Source organism: Quercus lobata, chromosome 8, assembly GCF_001633185.2.
Source record: "Quercus lobata isolate SW786 chromosome 8, ValleyOak3.0 Primary Assembly, whole genome shotgun sequence".
NCBI classification, from domain to species: domain Eukaryota; kingdom Viridiplantae; phylum Streptophyta; class Magnoliopsida; order Fagales; family Fagaceae; genus Quercus; species Quercus lobata.
This window is the reverse complement of record NC_044911.1, coordinates 13,302,444-13,324,930: the sequence shown is the minus strand read 5'-3', so window position 1 is coordinate 13,324,930 and position 22,487 is coordinate 13,302,444. Positions and strand designations below refer to the sequence as shown.

Sequence of the window (22,487 nt, the reverse complement as noted above, 5' to 3'; positions counted from 1 at the left end):
ATTGTTGTTTTTGCCTGGGCTGTTCATCCTTGACCAGTTACGCAATTGTGTTGTTTTGGTATGAACTGTTGCTTGTTCAATGGTATTTTCCCTGAATCATTGGTATAACCAAAAAAAAAAAGATTTTATTTTCTATTGGGTTTGGATTTTGCTTAAATTTTTGAGTTATGTTAGTATTAGAATCTTTTATAATATTAATGTAACTCCAATGCGAAGTTTTTAAAAATACTATATATATATATATATATATGTATATATATATATATATTGTAATTGACACTGAACATGTTTAATTTTATTTCTCCTTATAAACGTTTATGGTAGTCCGATAATTAAAAAAGAAGAAGACAGTAATCATAAAATGAATATGGTCTCACATCATGTCGAATTTTGTTGCCAGCGTTCATTTTCTATCAAAATATTGTCTCATGTTAAGAAATTATTAAGGACAACAGGTAAAGGACTACTCATAGAGGGTGGACGTGGAGGGAACAGTATTAGGTTCCATTTGTTTCAAGGTTCATAGAGAATGTTTCTCTTTGAAAAATTCCTTGTGTTTCGAAGAAGCACTAAAAACACCTGTTGTTTCCTGTTGGTTGATTCATAAAAAACACCAAGAAAATACGGCCACAATGATCCATCTCCCCTTTATCATATATGTTCATTCTTGCAGTTACCAATAACTAAACCTTGCTTCTTCACAAATCAAAATATGATCTGAGTAATCAAAACCCAAATCAAACAAGGAATTTTAATGAGCACCACGATTGCCATTTCCGAATTTACTAACATCTTTTTCAAATCTCTAAGCCCATCTCCGCTTCAGATCACACAAACAACTCTAAGCCAATTCACTTTCATCGGAACTCCAACTAGTTCAGCTCATTCACTTTCATCCTCCTCACTCTCTTTCTTCTTCAAATTTAACTTCAAGAGCCCTTGATTCATTACAAAGAAATGGCCTTTTCGAACAAACTGTCACTCGAGTTTGTTCACTTGAGTTCAACAGTAGATGAGAGGAGAATGGAAAATAACTAGAATGTACTAAATTTTAGAGATGAGTTGTTGACCTAGGAATCACTTGCCTACAATAGGAACTCGGTGTTTAAACTGTTTGTCAAATTAATCTTTGCAAAATGTTTTCATATAAATCACGTCTGCAGGGAGATCAACTACACTGAAGCAATTGCCAAGCAGGGTTGTTCTCAAGTTGAAGAATTAGATTTTGTGATAACCCTCCAGAGGATTAAATTACTCCTTTGTAATGATAAGCCAATGTACCTTTTTTTATCGGACTATAAGCACTAAAACTGATATATCCTCTTTTAACCAAAAAATAAATAAATAAAATTTATGCTAATTTGTAATCACTCCTGTGGGCAATATAATTGATAAACCTTTGTGCCTGAATAGAACACAACACCTCATACTTACGCAGCCGAAGCCTATTCAAATGTCTTTAACACTTTGCCCTTAAGAACTCAGCAAGTTCATCTGGGAGACCGAGTAACGGGAGGGGAAGAAAGAAGACTGGATCTTGTAAATTGCAGATAATAGAGTCACAGAAGCAAGGTGAATATGCGAAAGAGGCCCACTTCCTCATTATATAACTCAATATAATTAATATAACTTCCGTATAAAAGGCCAGATTATCAATGTCTTTCGAGTGAACAAAATTGCTTGTTAGTAAAGATTATTTCATTTTCTTTATTTTGAAGTGCAGTTCATCCCTTCCTCTTTACCTTATTTTTCTTCTTACCCTTTGTAGACTTGGGCCTTATATAACTTGTTTGACAAGCTTTGATCACACAACGAACATGAATATCATCTTTCGGGATTTTATTAAGCAGAATCTTTGCAGCCTTATGCTCCCCTGCAGCTAAAAGAACTTGATACATTCTGCAAGCATTCCAATAATGGATACATTAAATATTTAGGCAATCAGACTCATTCCTTTTTATTTTTTTCAGTAGGCAACTAACACACCCAGGTTTTAGAATATGCTATTTAGTCCAAAAATCATTAGGAACTACTCCCAGAAATCAAGGCACTGAAGGTGGAGGTCCACCTAAAGCAACCATGTAATGTAGAAGAAATAAGCATATCAGTACTCACCTTAGAAAACTGAGGACATTATAAGGAAGTCCAGCAGCTTGATATTCTTTCCAAATCAGAAGAGAACTCTGCAAATCTTTGGCATTGACACAAGCATTGAGAAGAAAATCAAGACATTTTCGGGAAGGAGAGAGGCAAAGCTCATCCTTGATGACTTGAAGCAAGTCCAGTCCAATCTGCAAATGCGTAAACTCTGACTCTCCAACTTGGGAAAATACCTACACATTTATGACAGCAAAACAACAACAAAATTAAGGTCCATGCCATCCGTCCGTGTTAACATCATAATGAAGACTTAACATCTTTCACATATCAGATGTCTGAAAGAGTATCACAAGCACAGCTACTCTAACAATCAAATCTGAGACTCTCAAGGCAAAAGATATACTGAAAGTGACTTGAAATAGATAGATGCATATCGCGCATACAGTGTAATGGAAGTAAGGGGAGCAAACCTCATCAAAAAGAACTTCCATGGCCATATCATCATTACAGAAATTATCCTTCAGTTGCTTGAGCAAATCAACAGCAGAACTGAATCAAAGAAAGAATGAATATAAGCAACCTGAAACATGTATGTTAAGAATCTTCCAACAAAATAAAAGGTACGGTTTCAGCAGACCTTAAATGCTTATATCGCACACAATATAAAATAAGTCTGCAGCAACCATCCACCCAATAGTCTACATCTTTTAATTCCTCGAGTAGCTGAAACAATCTACTCAACTCTCCATCAGATTGAAGATGCTCCTATGGGATAAGTAAAAACCAGTCATTGTTTGTACAAGAGAAGGAATACAATCATTGGTTGAAGAACTTACCATAAGACTTATAACAGCCTTTGGTTCCAAATTGGATCCAGATTGCTTGATTTCTTCATATATATCAAGGGCATCAGACATTTGCCCATGTGATGCAAGAGCTGACACAAGGACACTCTTGATTTCATTTAGGTTTTTAACTGGAATTCCTTTAGTTGAGACTACCTGCAACATTGGAGCATCAAGAAATAAAACATCAGCAATCAAAACATTTACAAATATCATCCACATATATTACACTTGGAAAATTTCAAAGGAGAAAAAAGCAGGGGTTGGGGGGGGAGAGAGAAGTAGAAGTCTTCTGTAATGCTTAAAAGGGGAAAAAAGTATGTGATTAAATTATAAGGGTATATAATTTTTCAATGTTTTCCTCAAAAAATTGAAAATTAAATTAAAATAAGATTTTAACTTTTTTAGGAATTGCAGAGTAAAAAATTCCCATACTTAGGGTGCCTAAGAGCCAGCTACAATTACCCAATGAAAACATATTCAAGCTTAGCTCCTTCTTGTCTAAGTTTATGACTATCATGATCATCTTCACTCTGATGAATAGAGTTGGAATCAATATAATGCAGACAACTAATATATGTAATGAATTTCTCACTTTTTAAGGTACATTCCACATTATATATTAAGTCTTTTTTACTAAGAGAAGTGTTACATCCACAATATTTTCACAACAAACCATAGATGGTAAGTTGTTAGTGGTTCTAATTTGAATCCATAACTTAAATTACTTTTTTACCTACCTATAACAACCAATAATAACTTGCCACTTACAATTTGTTGTAAAAGTGCTGTGGACATAGCGTTTCTCTTTTACTAATGGACTGATAAACTACATTACAAGCAACTTGCCACATCTACAAATACCTGTTTTGCCTTCTCAAACTGTCCACAATTTGCATATGCATTTATAAGTGCCATGAAAATCTGCCTCGTGACTTGAACTCCAAAATGCTTCAGTTCTTCGTAATACTACAAGCAAATAAATTGACCACAGAATGTTTAGCTTTCAGAAATTTTAAAAAACAGCAAAGTATCATTTACATAACCCATCAACGCCCTCCCCCCCCCCCCCCCCAACCCCCCCAAAAATAAAAAAGAAACCCAAAAGGAAAAAATAGGCACACACAAATATGCTGACATGCACAAAAAAAAGTATTTTAGCTATGCAAGAATTGTTCATAAATAACTGTAGTGAATGGACTACCAACAGAAGCATCCAAAAATATGAGATGGTTCATAAAATGTTGGTGGCATAAAGCACCATAAAATTGCACCCAATAACATTATCTACACATGTTAATCAACCAAAAAGTAACATTATATGGAAACATATAAAAAAAGAAAACATAAATATGATTTTGTTTGTGTTTTTTGTGTGCATGCGTGTATTATTAGTCAATACTACTCATGTTTTAATAATAAACAAAAGGAAAGGCAGATTTTTGTGGGCTGCAGACTCACAGTAAGCTTTTGTATATGAATATTGCATTTTTTTTTTTTTTTTTGATGACATAGGAAAACTTCACTCAGATTAGTTGCACATCACAGAGCATACTGTACAACAATCCTCACTGTTAATCAAACTCCTATGGGCAACTGACCCCACCTGCCAAAACCAGTTACCGAGTAATTCAAGGGCTTTTTACCCCTGACGGGCTAAGCAATTTATACTCGTGCCCAAGAGGATTGCATTAAAGCCCATAAAATTTAATACAATGGAATGGGGAGGTCTGTACGTTATCTAGCAGCAACGTAAACATGAAACCTTGATCAAAACATAAATTTCAAACTACCTTGATAATATCTTCTTCGCAGTCACAGTTGCTTATCAGATAACTGAACGTCTGTGAATCAGGTTTTACATCTGCAAGTTCCATTTTCCTGAGAACCATCAATGCTCCATATGTGTTCTTCTGCGAAGCGTTTAGCAAAAAAGTAAGACCAAGAAATCTTGAATGCAGAAACCATATTAATATAAAGCTTGAAAAGTCATTGGTGCATATAACATCATTATCATGATCTGCAGCCATACCCAGAGAATGCAATAATTAAAGATTGTAAAATTACACATATCATCTGTTAAAACTATAATTGAGATTACCCATTATCTTAAATAAAGTGTACCTTTTGAGTTTCTACAAATAACTCAGAGAGAAAAAGGCAATTTTCAAAGGACAACAGAAAATTTTGCAAAGCCATTACCAATATAAAGAAAAAAAAACAATGACAACAAAAAAACCTTTTTTTATATTTTTATAAATAATTATAACAAAAAAACCTGAACAACCCCACCCAACAATAAATTGTAAAGCCAATGCATTATGCATATGTTAAATAGATCCCACGATTTTGGTCAGTTCAATCACAGTCAATGTTGACTGATTCACTGCTTTAGTCCCCTCGTGTCTCTCACTCTCCCTATAACAACAATTGACTGATTGGAATCAGTCACTATCAGTGAAATCAGACAAGGATTTTAGTCCTTGCCTCATGGTCCTGCCAACATCAACATCCCTTAGAAAACAGTGCTAATCGGACCATCAAAGCTCAGAATTAGGCCAGAATCTCTTAATCCTACCATTGCTGCGATGGTCAGTCCTTGAAGACAGTAAGGAGTAAGGACCAAGTGGTGTTGGTCGATGGAGTACCTCATATAAGCCATGCTTGAACCCTAGGAAGCACGGACACTTCATTTAGGGTGTCGCACCCATGTCGTACTCGTGTCATATCGATGTCATACCAACCGTTTTATGTTATAATTTTTCAAAAATTGCTCATGTCACCATGTCTATACCCGTACCTGTGTCCTTGTCCGTGCTTCCTAGCTTGAACCACTTCTCTCTCCTTAAGAACAGAATGACATCCCTTAGTGACCAAACCACCTTGCACCATGACATGCACACTAGCAACGCTACTTAATGATACCTTGGCAAAAATGACACTGGTGGCTCAAATTGATGAATTTGGGTGTCCTCATTTAAATGTTGGAATTGCCATCATCCCATATCATCTTTAGCTGGCATGGCCATCCTTTTTTCTTTTTTTTTAATAAATAAATTTACTATTGAAAGCACAAAGGGGCATGGCCACCCCATGTCGTCTTGACATCATGGGTTCCACCCATGATTTCATGTTAATGTGAAATCATAGACCCACTGTTTCACACTAATGCCAAATTGGGTGTTCAACTTGCAATTTCACTTGCTGTCTACCTTGCCCTAATGGAAACTCTAATTTAAAGTAAAATTTTTACATATAGTTTTTAAAAAAAGGTAATTACGGATAACCTTACGCTCATTTTAACCTTGTTTACCCATGGTTCAAAAGTTGGCACTTTTTTTTTATACCTGAGGTAACCTCCATTAGCCTTTCATAACCTATCTCACTAATTTTACAGTCAAAAAATTCTTTTGAAAAAAAACAACTGGAAAGAACAAGATCAAAGATGGTATTTGTAAAAATGTCCAAGCTTAGCTCAAGGACACCGAAAATGTCCAAGCTTTGCCTCTCTATTCCTTGCATATGTACTAATGTATGTGCATACGTCAATTGTGTGTGCACTGATTGTTCAAACAGTTACTTGCTAGAGGTTCTACAAATGCATACTTGGCAATAATTTTCAACTAATCAAAATTTACCAACAGAAGAGAAACTAATAAGCAGAAACCATACTGACTTATAATAGAGAACCCCAATGATGTTTTGGAAATCAAAATATCATTAAAAAAAATTTTGAAAAAAAAAAAAAAAAAAAAACAAGAGCATCTCATTAAACTAAGAAACTTACCTCTCGAAAATATCCAGCCATTATAGCATTGTACATGTTGGCTGTAGGTGTCAAATTCATTTTCTCCAAGTCCTCAAGCATGCCATATGCACCCTCAAACTGCATTGGAAAGAAAAAATAACAGAAATTTGTGGTGTGATACTACCATCAAACTATGTAACATATCCAAGTATAAACATTAGTTTGGAAAAATGCAACTAAGGGAAAATCAATGCATGAGTGTGCATGCACAATAAATAAAAACAAACAAACAAACAAACAAAAAAAACCAAGCAAAAACTTACATCTTTCATTCTCACGCATAAACTTATCATACTCCTGAAGGTTTCATTGTTTGGTGTCATATCCTGGCGACAAATCACTGAATAGATTCGACGAACCTTGAGATTGATGTAATTTGCCGGGGGGAAGGGAAAAACAGAAAACATATTAGTACTGACATACAGTAAAACAGAGTCAAAACAACAGTGAAGGTTAATAGCAAAAGCACATTAATAAATGATAACATAAAAGATCTTTCTGAACATATAATCAACATCTGATAATCACTAGAAAGGAAAATATTAAACTTCTAACGTGATTGACATGCAAAACAAATCAAAAGAGGAAAGAAATCTTTGAAACTTCATAATCTAAATCTTAATGCTAAAAAGACATAAAACCAAATAACATAGAACACCCAAAAATTATAGGTGCAATAGATGACAATGAAGTATAAAGTAGAAACAGAAAATTTCGAGAGAAAATAGTTTTAAGTCTATGTTCATCTTATGATTCTTGTCCATAATTATCACTATTAGTAATAAAGTTATTTTTTGGCCCTCTTCCTGGTAAAGAAATTATAATTAATGTCACCATTATGTATTCTACATATGTTTAGAATGGAATCAAACATTCATTTTATCTGGGAGATGCAACACATATCCTAATTAACTACTTGCAAACTTAACTTCCCCCAGTCCTTGGATAATAGATGTCAAAAGGTTCAACAATTACAAAAACGCAGGCACAACATAATGCCAGCATTAAATTTTGTTTTTATTCAGCCAGTTTGGATTAAGAAATCTCTTCACCATTCATAAAAGTAATAAATATTAAGTTAAAATTGACTCATCAAATTAATATAAATTCTAAGTTTAAATTGTTAGTATCAGCAAGTTGAGAAGAAAGCACAACAAATACCATATGAAATGGGGGAGATAAATGAAATGATAAAACATACCAAATTAAACTCACAGCTCTGTTCAGTAGCATGTAAAATGGAGTGTAACACCTCAATTGATAAGGTCAACCCCACTTCACACATTTCGTCAACTAAATCAAGAGCAGCATGCACCTGAAAAATTGTAATAAATAAACATATACCCAATTTCAAACATAGTCCAAACAAAAAATGGTCTAAAAAACACAAAATTATCTAGTGAAGTATACCAACCTGAAAACAAGAGGACTCATAGAAAAAGATAGTATATGGACAAGAAACAAATTAGGAGTTCAACTTATTTTTTCTCCTTTTAGTCAACAGACCAATCATACCTTCAGTGAATCACAACAATATGCAATGAGCTCTGCATAGGATGAGGACGAAGGTGTCACTTCCAATTTTGCATGGAAGTTTTTAAATTTTGAAATGACATCCTCAACCTTCAATATTCAATCAAACAAGTGAGAAAACAAAAGTCAAAATGAGAAACAATGATAAACAATTGAGATTTATTGGAAATAATGATTATGCATAACAATATGGAAGAAAGTGCTCATTTAGTTGAAAATTTTAATAGAAAAATAGAAGCTGATTGGAGTCATAAAGCAATTATATGTTTGAAAATAGGCCAAAAGATATTTCAACAGAATGCACATTATTTTGGCTTTCATGTGTAGTTCAAGTGATGTGGGGATCAAGGAAATCTGACACCTAGCAAGGCATATATTTTGTTTTATAACAATATGGCAAGATATAAACACTTCATTGAAATCGCCAATTCTCTTAAGTTTTTATGTTTTCATTTTTTCTTTATCTTCATTGTCAACCAGCTACAACTTCCATAGATCCATACAAAAAAGGAGTCAGCATTATTCATTAAAGAGAAGACAATTAAAGATGTATTTCCTTGAGGTTCATCTTCAACTAAATAAAGCCTAATTCCAACTGTATAGTTTTGGCTACAAGAATCCTTTTACCCATTCAGCTCTGTCCAGAGGCTATGCTCAGTTTCAGAAATCACAAATTATCCCTTTGCCAGGGCATCACATGCAGAAAGACAATGAGTAGACAGACCACCCTTTTCTCATTAGGATTCTTTTTAAAATAAAGTTTCCAATTTTAAAGAGGAAGGAAAGAATTACGTACCATTAATCTGTTGAATTTACAATTCCAAATCCCTATTTTTTGAAAACATACAGGGTACAGGTATGCTAATGGGTTGTTTGGTCCTTGTTATGCTTCAAACAAAAAGCAATGAGCAATGGAAAACCTTTGTCTACATTTTCTCCTATAAAGCATATCGGAGTTAGGGTTCTAATGTGGATTATAGACATTAGCTTGCAACAACTTTAAAGGGATTAGACATCCTAACTTCATTGACATGGAAGGCATACTCTTCAGTCTTTGTATAAGGTTCATCTCAACTAAACCTTCATCTTAATTAAATTGGGGGAGGCTCCATAGATCCATTTTCAACAAATCAAGGCATCATGTTTTTGTTTTTTCCTTTCCACCATTCTGTCCTACCTAAAATCATATTCTCATTCACCTACTTGTTTAGCAAAACAAATTATTATCCAGGTAACTTTGCCCAAACCAGCATCATAGCTTCAAAAGATCATGGTGAGAACTGAGAAGTCAGTAGTTAGAAAGCCTCTACAACCATCCAACCATTCTTGTCCAGCACACACTTAACTATTCATTATGGTCTAAGGAGGAAGAAGAATAAAAAATATTGATAATAATACTTTAGAAAGATCATCTCCAATGCTGTTGGTCAATAATTAAGCAAATGTAACCATGTAAGTCATTAGATTTAACTAATATTTTAAGGCCTAGTAGGTACCTCACTTAAGAAACACTGCAATGATTTTAGGGTCATCTCTTAGTGTAGTTTAGTGGTCAAAGCATTGCTTCAAAGAGAATCAAGAAGCAAAGTTACTAATAAACCTACATAAATTTCTAGCATGCCAACAAAAGAATTTGTCTGTTTTTTACATAAGTTGTCAGTGTGTATGCCTTCAATTCCAGATGTAAACAAAAGAAGTTTATTTTGTACATGACTTGTGAGCATGTATGCCTTCCACCCCTGATGTAAACAAAAGAATAATTTTAATTTTTACATGAGCTCCTGAACTACAACAGGTCCTGTGAAGTTGAGTAAAATGCCATTTCTAAAGTCTGTACCAACAAGAAAAGGGAACAAAGGAATGAAGAGACCACCAATACTATAAAGGGCCACATCACTCTTGCTCATTTTTTATTTATTTATTTTTAATAATATGCAATCAGGTTACTACCAACCCCAAATAGGATTTTCATCTCACCTTGTGCCTGAGGTACAAACTTTCCATGATTAAAAGTTATACTGAATTCACCATCAACCAATTTTGAGAAGTAGTCAAGATATCCATCCTCTTGTCCACGGAGAAGACCACAAGGGAATAGGAGGGTGGTTCCTCTTCCCGCAGTTTGGATGTATTTTTGGGGGCAGGAAGAGAGGATATGAAATACCTGTTTGCTTTAATTCTTTCAATTTAGAGGAATTTGAACAAGGTGAATGTCAGGTTCAAAAATTTGTACTACCTCTTCCACAGTTGGACCCTGCCAATGCTTATAATTTTTTTTTTTTTTTTATAGATACTAATGCTTATCATTTATCTCTCTCTATTGTCAATTTACTTGATATTTAAGCCTTCCTTTGCTTTAAATTCTACAACCAAACAAGGGTAGGAATATCAATAAAGCATCCAAAAAAGAAGAAGAAGAATTAACTTATATCCTCTCCTCTCTTCTCCTTTTGCTCATCCCTGTATCCTTTTCTATCCTCTCCCTCCAAACTCCCAAATATAGTTTTAAAGAAAACCTTTCTTCAATCTTCTCCCATTTTCCTATTAATTACCATTGAGTACTGTAAAGTTGTTATTTACAACTATTTTGTATTGGCTTTAATTCCGTGTCAAATTTAATTGTAATTATGTTCAATCATGTTTACCCTGCATTTTAGGTGGGATTTTATTGTAAAGGTTGTGTGTGAGAAAGAGTGTGAAGACTCAAGTTCTTATTGAAGACCAAGTGGATTTCGCAAGAAGATTCGCGAGAAGCTATCCCGTGAAGTGAGCCACGTGCAGAGCACATGACTGGAATGCAAAGAGTCATGAAAACTGGTTTTCGTGAGTAATTCGCGGGTAAAGCCTTCCCGCGAAATACCCGCAAAACATTCTGTTTTGCTATTTTGGCATATCTGCCCCACCATGTTTTCACACGCTATTTATACCCTCATTATCCATATATTGTAAGAAGTGTTTTTCAGAAGAAAAAAAAAAAAGCCCTAGAAATTATCCTTGAGAGTTAAAGATTGTCATACCCACAATCCTCTACACAATCCTTTGTGGTTTTCCTCTACTCTTACCTCTCTATATTCATATCCTTGAGAGGTTGATAGTCCAAACACTTACCACACCCAATTAGAGTGTAAAGTGAGGTTGTGGTGCTACTAGAAAGTATTAGAAGAAACCAAGCGTTGGCGGATGCAATCGGGCTGAATTGCAGGATCCGGAAAAACTAGACAAGACACAATTCCAAGAAGCCTTGTTGGAATAGAAGTTTGGAGAGCTTAGGTACATTGGGTAGATTAGGCTTAGAAGGTCTCTTGATATTCATATATCCCGACTAATTGTCTAGTGGGTCGATTTATCGCTTGGAGGATAGCGAAGAGGTTTTTCAGTTTCCTCTTCGATAACATGTCTCGATATTATCTTGTATTTGCATCCTTCTTCCTTACTCTTTTAGCTTTCATTATATTGTTATTATTTGATGAATATGGCTTACAATAGAGTAGTTTTCGGTTTATTGTGTTTCATTTACTTTTGTTCCTCGGTTTATTGTGTTTCATTTACTTTTGTTCCGCACTTAGATAAGTTAAAGTAAAAGCAATCTAGCCGTAATTTTTAAATTTGAGGTCTAAACAAGCTCTTGTGTATTCAAAGTACAAAGATATGTTCTTACACTAATTTCATATTTAAAAGAAAATAAAGCTGGTCAAGTTTCAAGTAACGCATTAGCAAGAACAAAATGAATTTTTTACAAAGAAGCACACTGCATGTGAAGCAGAAATTGCCTCAGAAATTATGGCCACAAGGACATTACCAGTAGCATTCATGAGAAGTTCCTCACCGCTAAATTTGGAATGCTAACAACATAACTAGAGATGAAGTTTGAGATATTTTCTGCTTCATAATCTGCATTTATTAAGATAACCACATCAGGTTTTATAGATATATTGCCAAATCCTAGAAACTCTAATTTGTAAATAAATAAAAAACTTACTTTTAAACATGAAAAATATTTGCAAAAATACAATATATGAATAACTTGGCTTGTCTCCCTTAAGAATACTCAGTTTCTATTTGTTCTCCCATCCAAAAAGCCCTTGAATAACAAAACTAATATCAGAGTCCCTAGAAAAATAATAACAATGTTTAATGAACGTACTGCAGTTTTTGAATGCCATAAGGAAGTTCTCAGCGGAAGACTCCAATGATAGCCTTCCTAATGATCTAAATATATTTGCAGAATTTGGTGGTGAAAGTTTCATCATGTCGACAATTTCCAGCAGCTGCAAAAGCTCCTTCTTCCGGTCACTTTCACAAAGAGCTAACAAATAATTCTCTGCAACATGAGTTGAAGCTGATGAGGTTGAATAATACCAACAGAAAGAAGTTACTTTGTCATAAAAGGATCTTAAGTTAAACTGCACAAAAGATCCGTTTATTATACTAACATATGCACTGTTTTTAACAACCAAAGCCAGACACAGCATTCTACACAGAATCTAACTTTGTGTTTCAAATGTGTCATCCATAGACGTCAAAAGTGAATTCCCACCAAGATTACAGAGGCCAAATTTGATGTGGGCTACAGAGGTAAACATAATTAGCAATTTCAAAACTTATAAAGTTATCTGCACTGTTTAGTAACTTTTACCTCTCTTAACCCTGTCCAAACAATGTAACATCCTAGGATTTCAAAAGGTGGGTGCACCATAATTAAAAAAGACACCATTCAAGTCCATAGGCATCATTTGGATAGTAAACTTAACATGGTTGTATGCAAAAAGGATTCTACATGGCCAAGATACAGCATCAAAAACCATATAAAAGGTGAATCTGTTACCGCTGCACACCTTTGGCATGATGGTCACACCACAAATACAAAGTTCTCGTGGGATTCGTGGGTGGAGGGGCAAAGGCTAGGGATCAAGTCTCCAGGGAACTTCACACACATATATACTTAGATTAGGCTAGAATAGAATTTCTATATTGTAATAAAAAATAAAAAAGGTGAATCTATTCCACCTGTAATAAATATAATGGCAATCACGAAAGTTCTTACTTTGCTAGAACACCATGGTGCAATGAAACAATAACTTTCAAATTATTTCTTTCATATTTCCTAGCAATTATCTAAGAGTTAGAATGGTAAAATAAGAAGAGGCCTTAGTATAACCCTCATTTTTTAATGAGAGTTAAGCTTAAAAATGGGTTGTCACGTGGGACCCTATACCTCGTAAAGTGGAATTGTCTCCCCCATTATCAACTGCAATGTATTTACAAAGCTCTTGAATCTTTTCTTCATTGTTGACTCTGATCCACAGCAGCATCTCATAGTAGCCTAATCTTGGAAGCGAACGTGGATTATCTTTTCCAATAACTCCACAGAAAAAATGAAATTCTTGTTCCATACCCATCTCAATTAAATACAGAAGAAATTGGCCATAAGTATCCTCTTCTATTTGGAAACCTTGCTCTCTCATTGATTCAAAAAGTCGAAAAGCCATGTGTATCTGTTCTAATGCAGCATCTTCATCATCGCTTCTCCTGACCCTCTGTACGCATAGTCCTATTAATGCATTATATTCTTTGACACCAGTTTCTCGTCCCAACTTACCAAATACCTGTATGGTAGTCTCTGTTCCCAGTTTCTGCCCACACATTGAAATTAAACGGTTAAAACGATTCCCCTGGGAACTTTTGTAAACCCATTTTTGTTTCCGTTCACGAGATACTTCTTTCCGATGTAGTGATATATGATTGTGAGACAGGTTAGAAAACCATGGTATATTCAGCACTTTTTCCACAATATCTTCTCCATCATCAGCTCCCTGCAAATCAGGTGAACTTACCGATTCACCACCTGCAAAAGCAAATTACACAAAAAGAAAAAGGTGTCCCCAGCCATTAACAATCAAAATCCAAGTCAAAGAAAAGCTGAATATGAATGTAAGACTATTCACAATTTCAATAAATGCAATACAATCGTCAAGATGTTTTACTGTCATGTAACACCCGAGCAGATGACGACATCTGAAGGAAAACATTAAATGCAGCCAATCCACCCAAATAGGATGGCAGTCATAACAAAATTACCAAATTCTTATCTTCTTCTAGCTCCCGTAATTTTCAGGGAAGTAATTTAGAAATATATCACAATCACATGGAAAAAATTAACTATCCTACATTCTTTCACGTTGTCAACCTAATGAAACTAGTACCCAAAAGAGAAAGCTCACCTTGTTTCCCTAGAAAATGGACATTCTTACTAACATTTTTAAGTTACACAGACACCCAATGGGTCTTAAACCCACAACTTATTTAAGCGAAAGAAGTATCATTTGACTATTTGAGCCATAGCTGAGTAAGTGAATTTCTCAAATAAAATAGCATAGCTACAACAGAGTACAAGTGTGCAACTACCCAGGTCACGAAATCCTTACAAAAATTCAAACTTCCACTTTCAAAGTAATCCGTTATCTCAAAATCAAGGACCCCCAAAAATTTTAAAACTTTAAACAATTTAAAACTCTCAGAGTAAATTTCACAAACACATACCGGACAATATAGAAGATATCTCCCTGGACAACTGCTTCTCCGAGTCCTCTGCATTCAAACACGACAACAAACATAAAAACTCAGACAACAAATCACGAAATTTCTTTTCACTTCCCATTTCGTATTTCTCAGTAACCAAACAAAAAGTAACGGTAAATATAATTACAAAAGATTTTTTTTTTTTTTTTTAAAGTACCAGAATCAGAGAGAGGGTCAAGGTTGAGGATGGGAAGAGAGGAGGAACAGGAGGTATTGGTTGAGAGAGAGGAGGAGGATTTGGGGGACTTGACTTTGACGTAGCGTCGTTTGATGAAGTTGGAAATGGAGGCGGTGGGAGACGACGAGGTGTCGAGCGAGGAGACGAAGTGTTTGAGAGTAGCGTCTTGGGCGGGTGTAGAAAAAGAAGAAGAAGAAGAAGTGGCGGTGGCGGTGGCGGCGGCGGCGGCGGTAGTGGTGGTGGTGGTTTTGACGGCAGTGCGGAATAGTGAGCTTAGGTTTTTGGCCTTGGAGGCGGGCATTGCATTGGAGACTTAACGGAGTAACGTTGCTCTCCGTTACTTAAATGATTCTATCATAGTATCATCTATTTTGTCATAAAATCTTTTTGTGTTTTCCCTCCCTCTATATACTCTTGCCAATCACTTTTTTTTTTTTTCTGTTTCTTTTTTTGAGACAAACGATACAAAAAATATATATTGATTTCTTTTTTCTTTTTTTGTTCTATTTCTAATTTGTGTTTGGCCTGCAAGATTTTTTTTTTTTTTTTTTTAAGTTTCTTAAGTAATGAAATACTCACACATTCCTTACATACACTATCACTGAACTGAAATCATATTTTAAATACGTAATTTCACAATTTTAGAAACATGTATAGAGGATGTTATAAAAAAATATGAGTGAAGAATGTTAGCCCGCAGTAACAAAAAAGTGAAGAATATGAGTGCTCCTATTCTCTCTAGAGAGGAAGAAGCCGAGTTAGCCTGCAGTAACAAAAAAGTGAAGAATGTTAGCCACGCCGATTTTGAGGGTCACATGAGGGACGGCCAGACTTCTTTTCCCTTGAGTTCGGGGAATGCGCGACACCCTCTGTCATTCAAGGATAAGCTCGTGGGAGAGATACCCGGTGCTTATGTTCAAGCCTTCAATTTTTCTGAGCTAATGGAGGCAGAGGAGGAATCGGACTCGGAAAGCGACGGCCTTCGTGAAGGGCTTGTTGCAGTTCCGTTCACAAAAGAGCTGAAGGTGCGCATTCGGTCTCCCTGGAGTAAAAGTCTTATCGTTAAAGTCTACGGAAGATCAGTTGGGTTCTCATTCCTTCATGGCCGACTGCTGTCTCTGTGGAAGCCAATGGGAAGGCTCGATTGCGTGGACCTTGGTAAGGAGTTTTTTCTAATCCGGTTTTCTGTCAAAAAGGACTGTGAGGCAGTCCTTAGGAATGGCCCATGGTTTATAGGAGAGAACTTTTTATCTATTAGGCCATGGGAACCAAACTTTAAACCAGCTGAGGCGAATATTTTATCTGTGGCGATCTGGGTGAGACTGAATGAGCTTCCCATAGAGTATTATCATGTAGAAGCCCTTCAAAACATTGGAAACGCGATTGGTAAGGTGTTACGCATCGACACACATACGACTAATGAGTCCAGGGGACAATTTGCACGCTTATGTATTCAAGTGGACGTTGGAAAGCCTCTCATTACAGCTCTTCTCATTGGTGGTAAGGAGCAACCTGTGTGCTATGAAGGAGTTCAAAGGTTATGTTTCTCTTGCGGTAGGATCAGTCATCGGCGTGAAAACTGCCCCTACGTTGTCCGGAAAGATATTCCTCAGGCGAAGGAGGCCGAGGAAAAAGAGGACACTTTGGTGAGCCATGAAGACGTTGGGCATGACTCTGACATACCAGGCACTTCTACGAATACGTCCAAGGACAGTGGAGTGCATGAGGAAAAGATGGGAGAGGACACGTTGGTGGACAATGCAAAGGACATGTACGGGCCGTGGATTATGGTATCACGTAGAAGGAGTGGGAGCAAGGCGACAAAGAAAGTGGACCCCATTGATTCAAGCTCTCCCAGGATGAAGGGAGAAGGTAAGCTTGGGCTTAATCAAGCCGTTCAAAGGGAAGGCAAGAGGAAAGTGAATTCGGTGATCAATACTCTTGAGGCCCAAATGGCTAATGTGGTCCAGTCAATTACAAATGGGCTGAATCACACAAACAAAAGCCCAAGTCAGCATCACGTGGTAAAGAATGGTCCGAAAGCTGAGTCTAGTCTCTCTGTTAGGGGCAAAAAGGGGATTACAAGAAATAGGATGTCTTTATCTGCTACTAATAAAGGGGTAGTCAACGGTGCAGCCATAGGAGAGATCAAATCTGCGAAACCTTCTTTTCTAGATAATCTGAGTGTTAATGGGAACGCAACTTTTAATTTCAAAGCCAATTCTTGTGGGCATTCGACGAGTGTTAGCACCAACGACCATCAAAGCCGTACCAACCATGGGGAGAGGCAGCCATCAGTTCAAGCGATCATGGCGGCTCAAGAAAGTTCAGATATGGTGGAGGGAGGGGATGATGGGTCTTCTCAGTCTAAAGTTTACTCAGATGGGGTGGAGCAAATAGCAGAGTTTCAGTTCTCGAAAGGGAATGATGTGGTGGCTAAGAAGAAAGCAGGTTCAAGCCATGATGGGACAGAGCAAATGGAGTTTGAAGAAGAGGAAGGAGTGGGTCCGCCCCCTTCGTAAGGAGTCTCTGTTGCTTTTAGTCTTTATGGTAGCTATGAATTTAGTTGTATGGAACTGTAGGGGCGCCTTGAAGCCCAATTTTCAAGACTATGTTCATGATCTTGTCCGACAACATGATCCAGCTATTTTTGTGGTGACTGAAACCCATGTTGGAGGTGCTAGAGCTCGGGATATCACAGACAAATTACCGTTTGATGGTGCTATTCACACCGAGACTATTGGTCGAGCGGGGGGATTGTGGTTATTGTGGAATTCTGACAGAGTTGATGTGTCCTTTCTGGCTAACTCAGAGCAAGAAATTCACTCCACAGTTAAGGTACGCTCCTCTAATTTTAGTTGGATGCTCTCTGCTGTGTATGCTAGTCCTAGACGTGTTGAGAGAAGTATTTTGTGGAACAATCTTTCTAATATAGCTGATCTTCATAAAATGCCTTGGGTCATTACGGGAGATTTTAATGAGCCTCTTACTGGTGCGGATAAGTTTGGTGGTAGAGCGGTTAGTGTTAATCGAGCCCTGGCTTTCAAGGATTGTTTAGATAAATGCAATATGGTGGATTTAGGATTCTCTGGTCCGAGATTTACTTGGACTAATGGCCGGGAAATTCAGGACCTTATACAGGAAAGGATTGACAGATTTTTTGTCAATCCGGACTGGTATAGAATTTACCCGGAAGCTAGAGTAACGCACCTCACTAGAAGTCACTCCGATCATTGCCCAGTGCTCCTAGAAACAATGCCTCAAAGAAGAATACACCTTGACCGTCCTTTCAAATTTCAGAGATATTGGCTTTCGGATTTATCCTTTCCAAAGGTTGTGTCTCAAGCCTGGAGGCAGCCTACTCAACTTCATGAAGCTATTCAGACATTTGCTACTAATGCTACTATATGGAACAGGAATCAATTTGGCAACATTTTTTCTAAGAAGAATAGGATTAGAGCTCGCCTAAATGGGCTTCAAAGGATTATTGCTATTAGGCCTTCGAGCTATTTGTTAGAGCTTGAAAGAAATCTGAATCAAGAGTTGGAAGAAATTCTTAATCAAGAACACGACTTGTGGGCTCTCAAATCTCGGCTGAATTGGATGGTGCAAGGGGATCGTAACACGGCCTTCTACCATGTATCTACTTTAGTGAGGAGAAATAGGAACCGGATCACTGCTATAAAAAATAGTGTGGGGGAATGGATAATGAATGAGGCGGAGGTGATGGATTTTATTCGTAGGGGGTTTTGTGATATTTATTCTTCTTCCCACAATACTTCTAAGTGGTCAGCAAGGCCTATCCAATCAGGGCAGGCTTGTTTGAATATGAGGAAAGAGATAGTTTATGGTCCAGGGTGACAAATGAAGAGATAAAAGCGGGGTTATGGTCGATGAAAGCGAACAAAGCCCCTGGCCCGGATGGGCTTCATGCGGGTTTTTTTCAATTATTTTGGCCAACTGTGGGTGAATCGGTGATTGGGGAAATTAAGCAGATTTTCGCCTCTAGGAAAATGCCAGAGTATCTGAATCGGACTCATATTGTGCTTATTCCAAAAATCCAAGGGCCTGAAACTCTTGGGAATTACAGACCTATTAGTCTCTGTAACACAGTTTATAAAATTGTCACGAAGATTATTGTAGGCCGTCTAAGACCTTATTTAGAGAAGCTTGTCTCTCCTCTCCAATCAGCGTTTGTTCCTGGCAGGAAAGGAATAGATAATGCTATCATTGTCCAAGAAGTAATTCACTCGATCAGTAGGAAAAAGGGTGCAGTGGGGTACATGGCAATTAAATTAGATCTTGAAAAGGCCTATGATAAGCTCGAATGGAGTTTTATTCGAGAGAGGCTTATGGAGATTAATCTGCCTCAAGAGTTAATTGAGCTTATTATGAGTTGTGTGTGCTCGGTTTCATCGTCTGTTCTGTTTAATGGTGGAAGTCTAGATCCCTTTTTCCCTTCGAGAGGAATTAGACAAGGGGACCCCTTGTCTCCATATCTCTTCATTTTATGCATGGAGTATCTTGGTCAGCTGATAGAGGAGAAGTGCAGCCAGAAGCTTTGGAACCCAGTGAAATCTTCACAGGGAGGCTTGTTCTTCTCCCACTTATGTTTGCAGATGATGTGGTGTTATTTGCCAAGGCTGACCAGGGCAATTGTGTGGCCATAAGGGATGCTCTTGATACTTTTTGTAGTAGAACTGGCCAAACAATCAGTGAAGCGAAGTCTCGGGTCTTTTTTTCTCCAAATGTGGACAAAGATACCAGGGAGGCGCTTTGTGGTGTGCTGGGGTTTGCCTCAACTCAAAATTTAGGGAAATATCTCGGAATTCCCATTAAACATACAGGTTCCCCGATGGACGTTAACTTCATTCTGGATAGGGTTAAGCAGAAGTTGGCTGGTTGGAAAGCCAACCTATTATCTTCGGCTGGCCGTACTGTTCTCATCCAAGCTTCATCTTCAACTATCCCCGCCTATGTCATGCAATGTGCTCTTCTCCCTAACAAAATTCTAGAGGGCATTGACCGGGTCAATCGGAATTTTCTGTGGGGGTCGTCTGAAACTGCTAGGAAAATCCATTGGGTGGGTTGGAATAAGGTGACAAAACCAAAAAAAGTAGGTGGCCTTGGGTTACAAAGTGCAAAAGGTAGAAACACAGCGTTATTAACTAAGTTGAATTGGAGACTCCACACCGAAAATGAAAGTCTTTGGGCTCGTGTGATTAAAGCGAAATATTGCTCCACTCGAAGAATTAATTCCAGGAATCCGAGCAGCCTCCCTTGTTCTCAAACCTGGAAAGGTATTAAAAAATGCACAGTTTTATTCCGGCAAGGAGCTAGGTGGGTGATTGGTAGAGAAAGCAACTTGAGCTTTTGGTATGATGATTGGTCTCAGAGGGGACCGCTAAGGCATTTGATCCAAGGACCTTTACCTTTGGGGGTGGCCGAATGGAAAGTCAAGGACTTAGCAGCCATTGAGGGATGGAATTGGGATATTGTCCCATTTGACATACCCCAAGACAGAAAAATGGAGTTTCAAGCAATTCCTTATGCATTCGCTGCTAGTAGCAAAGATAGATTAATGTGGAGGGACTCACCAAGGGGGGACTTTACCATGAGAAGTGCCTATAATATGGCAGTTGGGGTAGATCGGCTACCAGACTTCAATGGAGGTTGGATTTGGAAGCTACATGTCTTTCCAAAGATTCAGTTTTTCTTGTGGAAGTGTACTCATAATAGTATTGGAGTCAATGAATGTCTTGCTGCCAGGGGAATGAATGTTGATCCGCTATGTCCTATCTGCCGTAAAGAACCTGAATCTATCATCCATGCCCTCCTGAATTGTGAGAAGATTAGGGCTGTATGGAATGAGCTTGACGCAGTGGGTTTTGACAAAGACTTCTTTTCCTCAAATGTTGAAGACTGGATGGCAGTTAATGGGAAAATGGACACAGCAAAAAATCAGAATTCTCCTCCATGGAAAATCATTTTTTCTTTTGCCGTGTGGAATATTTGGAAGAATCGAAATCATGTTGTTTTTAAAGGGCGTTATCTGAACCCCAGGTTAGCAAAACTTATTACCAATCATGCTTTGGAATTTTTCTTTTGTGCTAGCTTACCTAAGGCTGTTCGAACTCGGGTGGTAGAGTTGGTAAAATGGGTTAGACCTGAGATTGGGTGGATGAAGTTAAATACTGATGGGTCGGCTTTAGGGAACCCAGGAAATGCGGGTGGAGGTGGTGTTATTCGTGACTGGGCAGGGAGATGGGTGGCTGGTTTTTCCAGGAAGATTGGCATTGCGACGAGCTTATTGGCTGAACTATGGGCCTTTCGTGACGGTTTGATGCTTTGTGTTGATCATAATTTGGCTATGGTTGAAGTGGAGCTGGATGCTAAGGCAATAGTGGATATGTTAGCTAATCCCCTGTACTCAAATAATGCCATTTCTCCTCTGTTAGAGGACTGCAGGTTCCTTATTTCCAAAATTCCTCATGTGAAGATCAAACACTGTTATCGCGAGGCCAATAGGTGTGCGGACAATCTTGCTAGAATGGGTGCCGATCAGATTCTTGATTTTATTTTGTATGATGATCCTCCTGGGGATTTAGGTGTGATTGTAGAGGCTGATTGTAATGGGGCGAGTACTGCCAGGCAGTGTCCTGGATCCTTTGTAGTTTCTTAGCTTTTTCTTCTTTTGTATCCTTTTGACCAAAAAAAAAAAAAAAAAAAATTTATTTAAAAAAATAAATCAATTAGATATTGTTAGAAATATGTAGTTAATTAATGAAATTTACCATATCTAAATAGGTTAAACTTTTGGCACAATTGGTTATTTAACATGTGTATATGGTAGGGTTTAATTTAAAATCCAATTTATTTGATTTATTAACATTTTAATTTTTTTTCTTTTTAGTAAAGTGGTAATAGTTTTATTAATTTATATTTGAAATCTCCTGTTGTACAATAGTCCATAGGAACTGTGGTCTGGCCCGTACGGGGGGCTACTCTTCAAATATTTAATATGGTACACATGTTATAAATAGTATCAAACTTTCATCAAAAAAAAAAAAAAAAAAATAGTATCAAACTATCAAAGCCCCGGTGGCTTTGTCCTTTGCGATTTTCGGGAAAGGAAAGGACCCCCCTTTCCCCTATAGGATGTTTTAGCCTCTACGTTTCTTGCAGTTGTGCTAGTGGCTATGTCCTCTTTAACTCTTTTCTACGTTAAAAGCTATTTTAAAAAACAAGAGTTCAAAAACTGGGTTTATTTAGCCGAAATTTTGTAAGTATTGTATGAGACGTAGGTCTTATGAGGCCATCTCATATAAGAATTTTCCCTGCTTAAGAACATGTCGCTGGAATCATAAAAACTTTTAAGAACAAACAATCTACAGTTTTCCGGAATAAACTTTACTGAGAAAGAGGCCTTGAATTAACTTTATGT

At 37.2% G+C, this 22,487-nt stretch overlaps 2 protein-coding genes across 2 annotated transcripts; one reads left to right on the top strand and one right to left on the bottom strand.

The window, feature by feature from the left end:
• Positions 1-1,579: 1,579 nt before the first annotated feature.
• On the bottom strand, positions 1,580-15,395 carry LOC115955680 (pentatricopeptide repeat-containing protein At4g04790, mitochondrial-like). Its single transcript, XM_031073917.1, has 16 exons — positions 15,023-15,395; positions 14,827-14,874; positions 13,502-14,131; positions 12,431-12,607; positions 12,113-12,177; positions 8,269-8,376; positions 7,955-8,068; positions 7,017-7,112; positions 6,733-6,831; positions 4,739-4,858; positions 3,810-3,914; positions 2,937-3,101; positions 2,738-2,865; positions 2,571-2,649; positions 2,116-2,333; positions 1,580-1,899 (listed from the first exon to the last, which is right to left on the bottom strand). Exons 1-16 carry the CDS (start codon positions 15,342-15,344, stop codon positions 1,725-1,727), a joined length of 2,649 nt encoding a protein of 882 aa, XP_030929777.1. The 5' UTR covers positions 15,345-15,395; the 3' UTR covers positions 1,580-1,724.
• Positions 15,396-17,599: 2,204 nt separating this feature from the next.
• Positions 17,600-18,904, top strand: LOC115956417. Its single transcript, XM_031074805.1, has one exon. It carries the CDS (start codon positions 17,600-17,602, stop codon positions 18,902-18,904), a length of 1,305 nt encoding a protein of 434 aa, XP_030930665.1.
• The last annotated feature ends 3,583 nt before the right edge of the window (positions 18,905-22,487 follow it).

Excerpts from the sequence above, each read along its gene's own strand:
- LOC115956417 (XM_031074805.1), top strand. The coding sequence starts at position 17,600 with ATGAATTTAGTTGTATGGAACTGTAGGGGCGCCTTGAAGCCCAATTTT.
- LOC115955680 (XM_031073917.1), bottom strand. The coding sequence starts at position 15,344 with ATGCCCGCCTCCAAGGCCAAAAACCTAAGCTCACTATTCCGCACTGCC. Across the intron at positions 12,608-13,501 it reads AGACAATTCCACTTTACGAG|AGAATTATTTGTTAGCTCTT; the intron begins GTATAGGGTCCC and ends CTCATGTTGCAG. Across the intron at positions 12,178-12,430 it reads TATGGCATTCAAAAACTGCA|ATTATGAAGCAGAAAATATC; the intron begins GTACGTTCATTA and ends TAATAAATGCAG.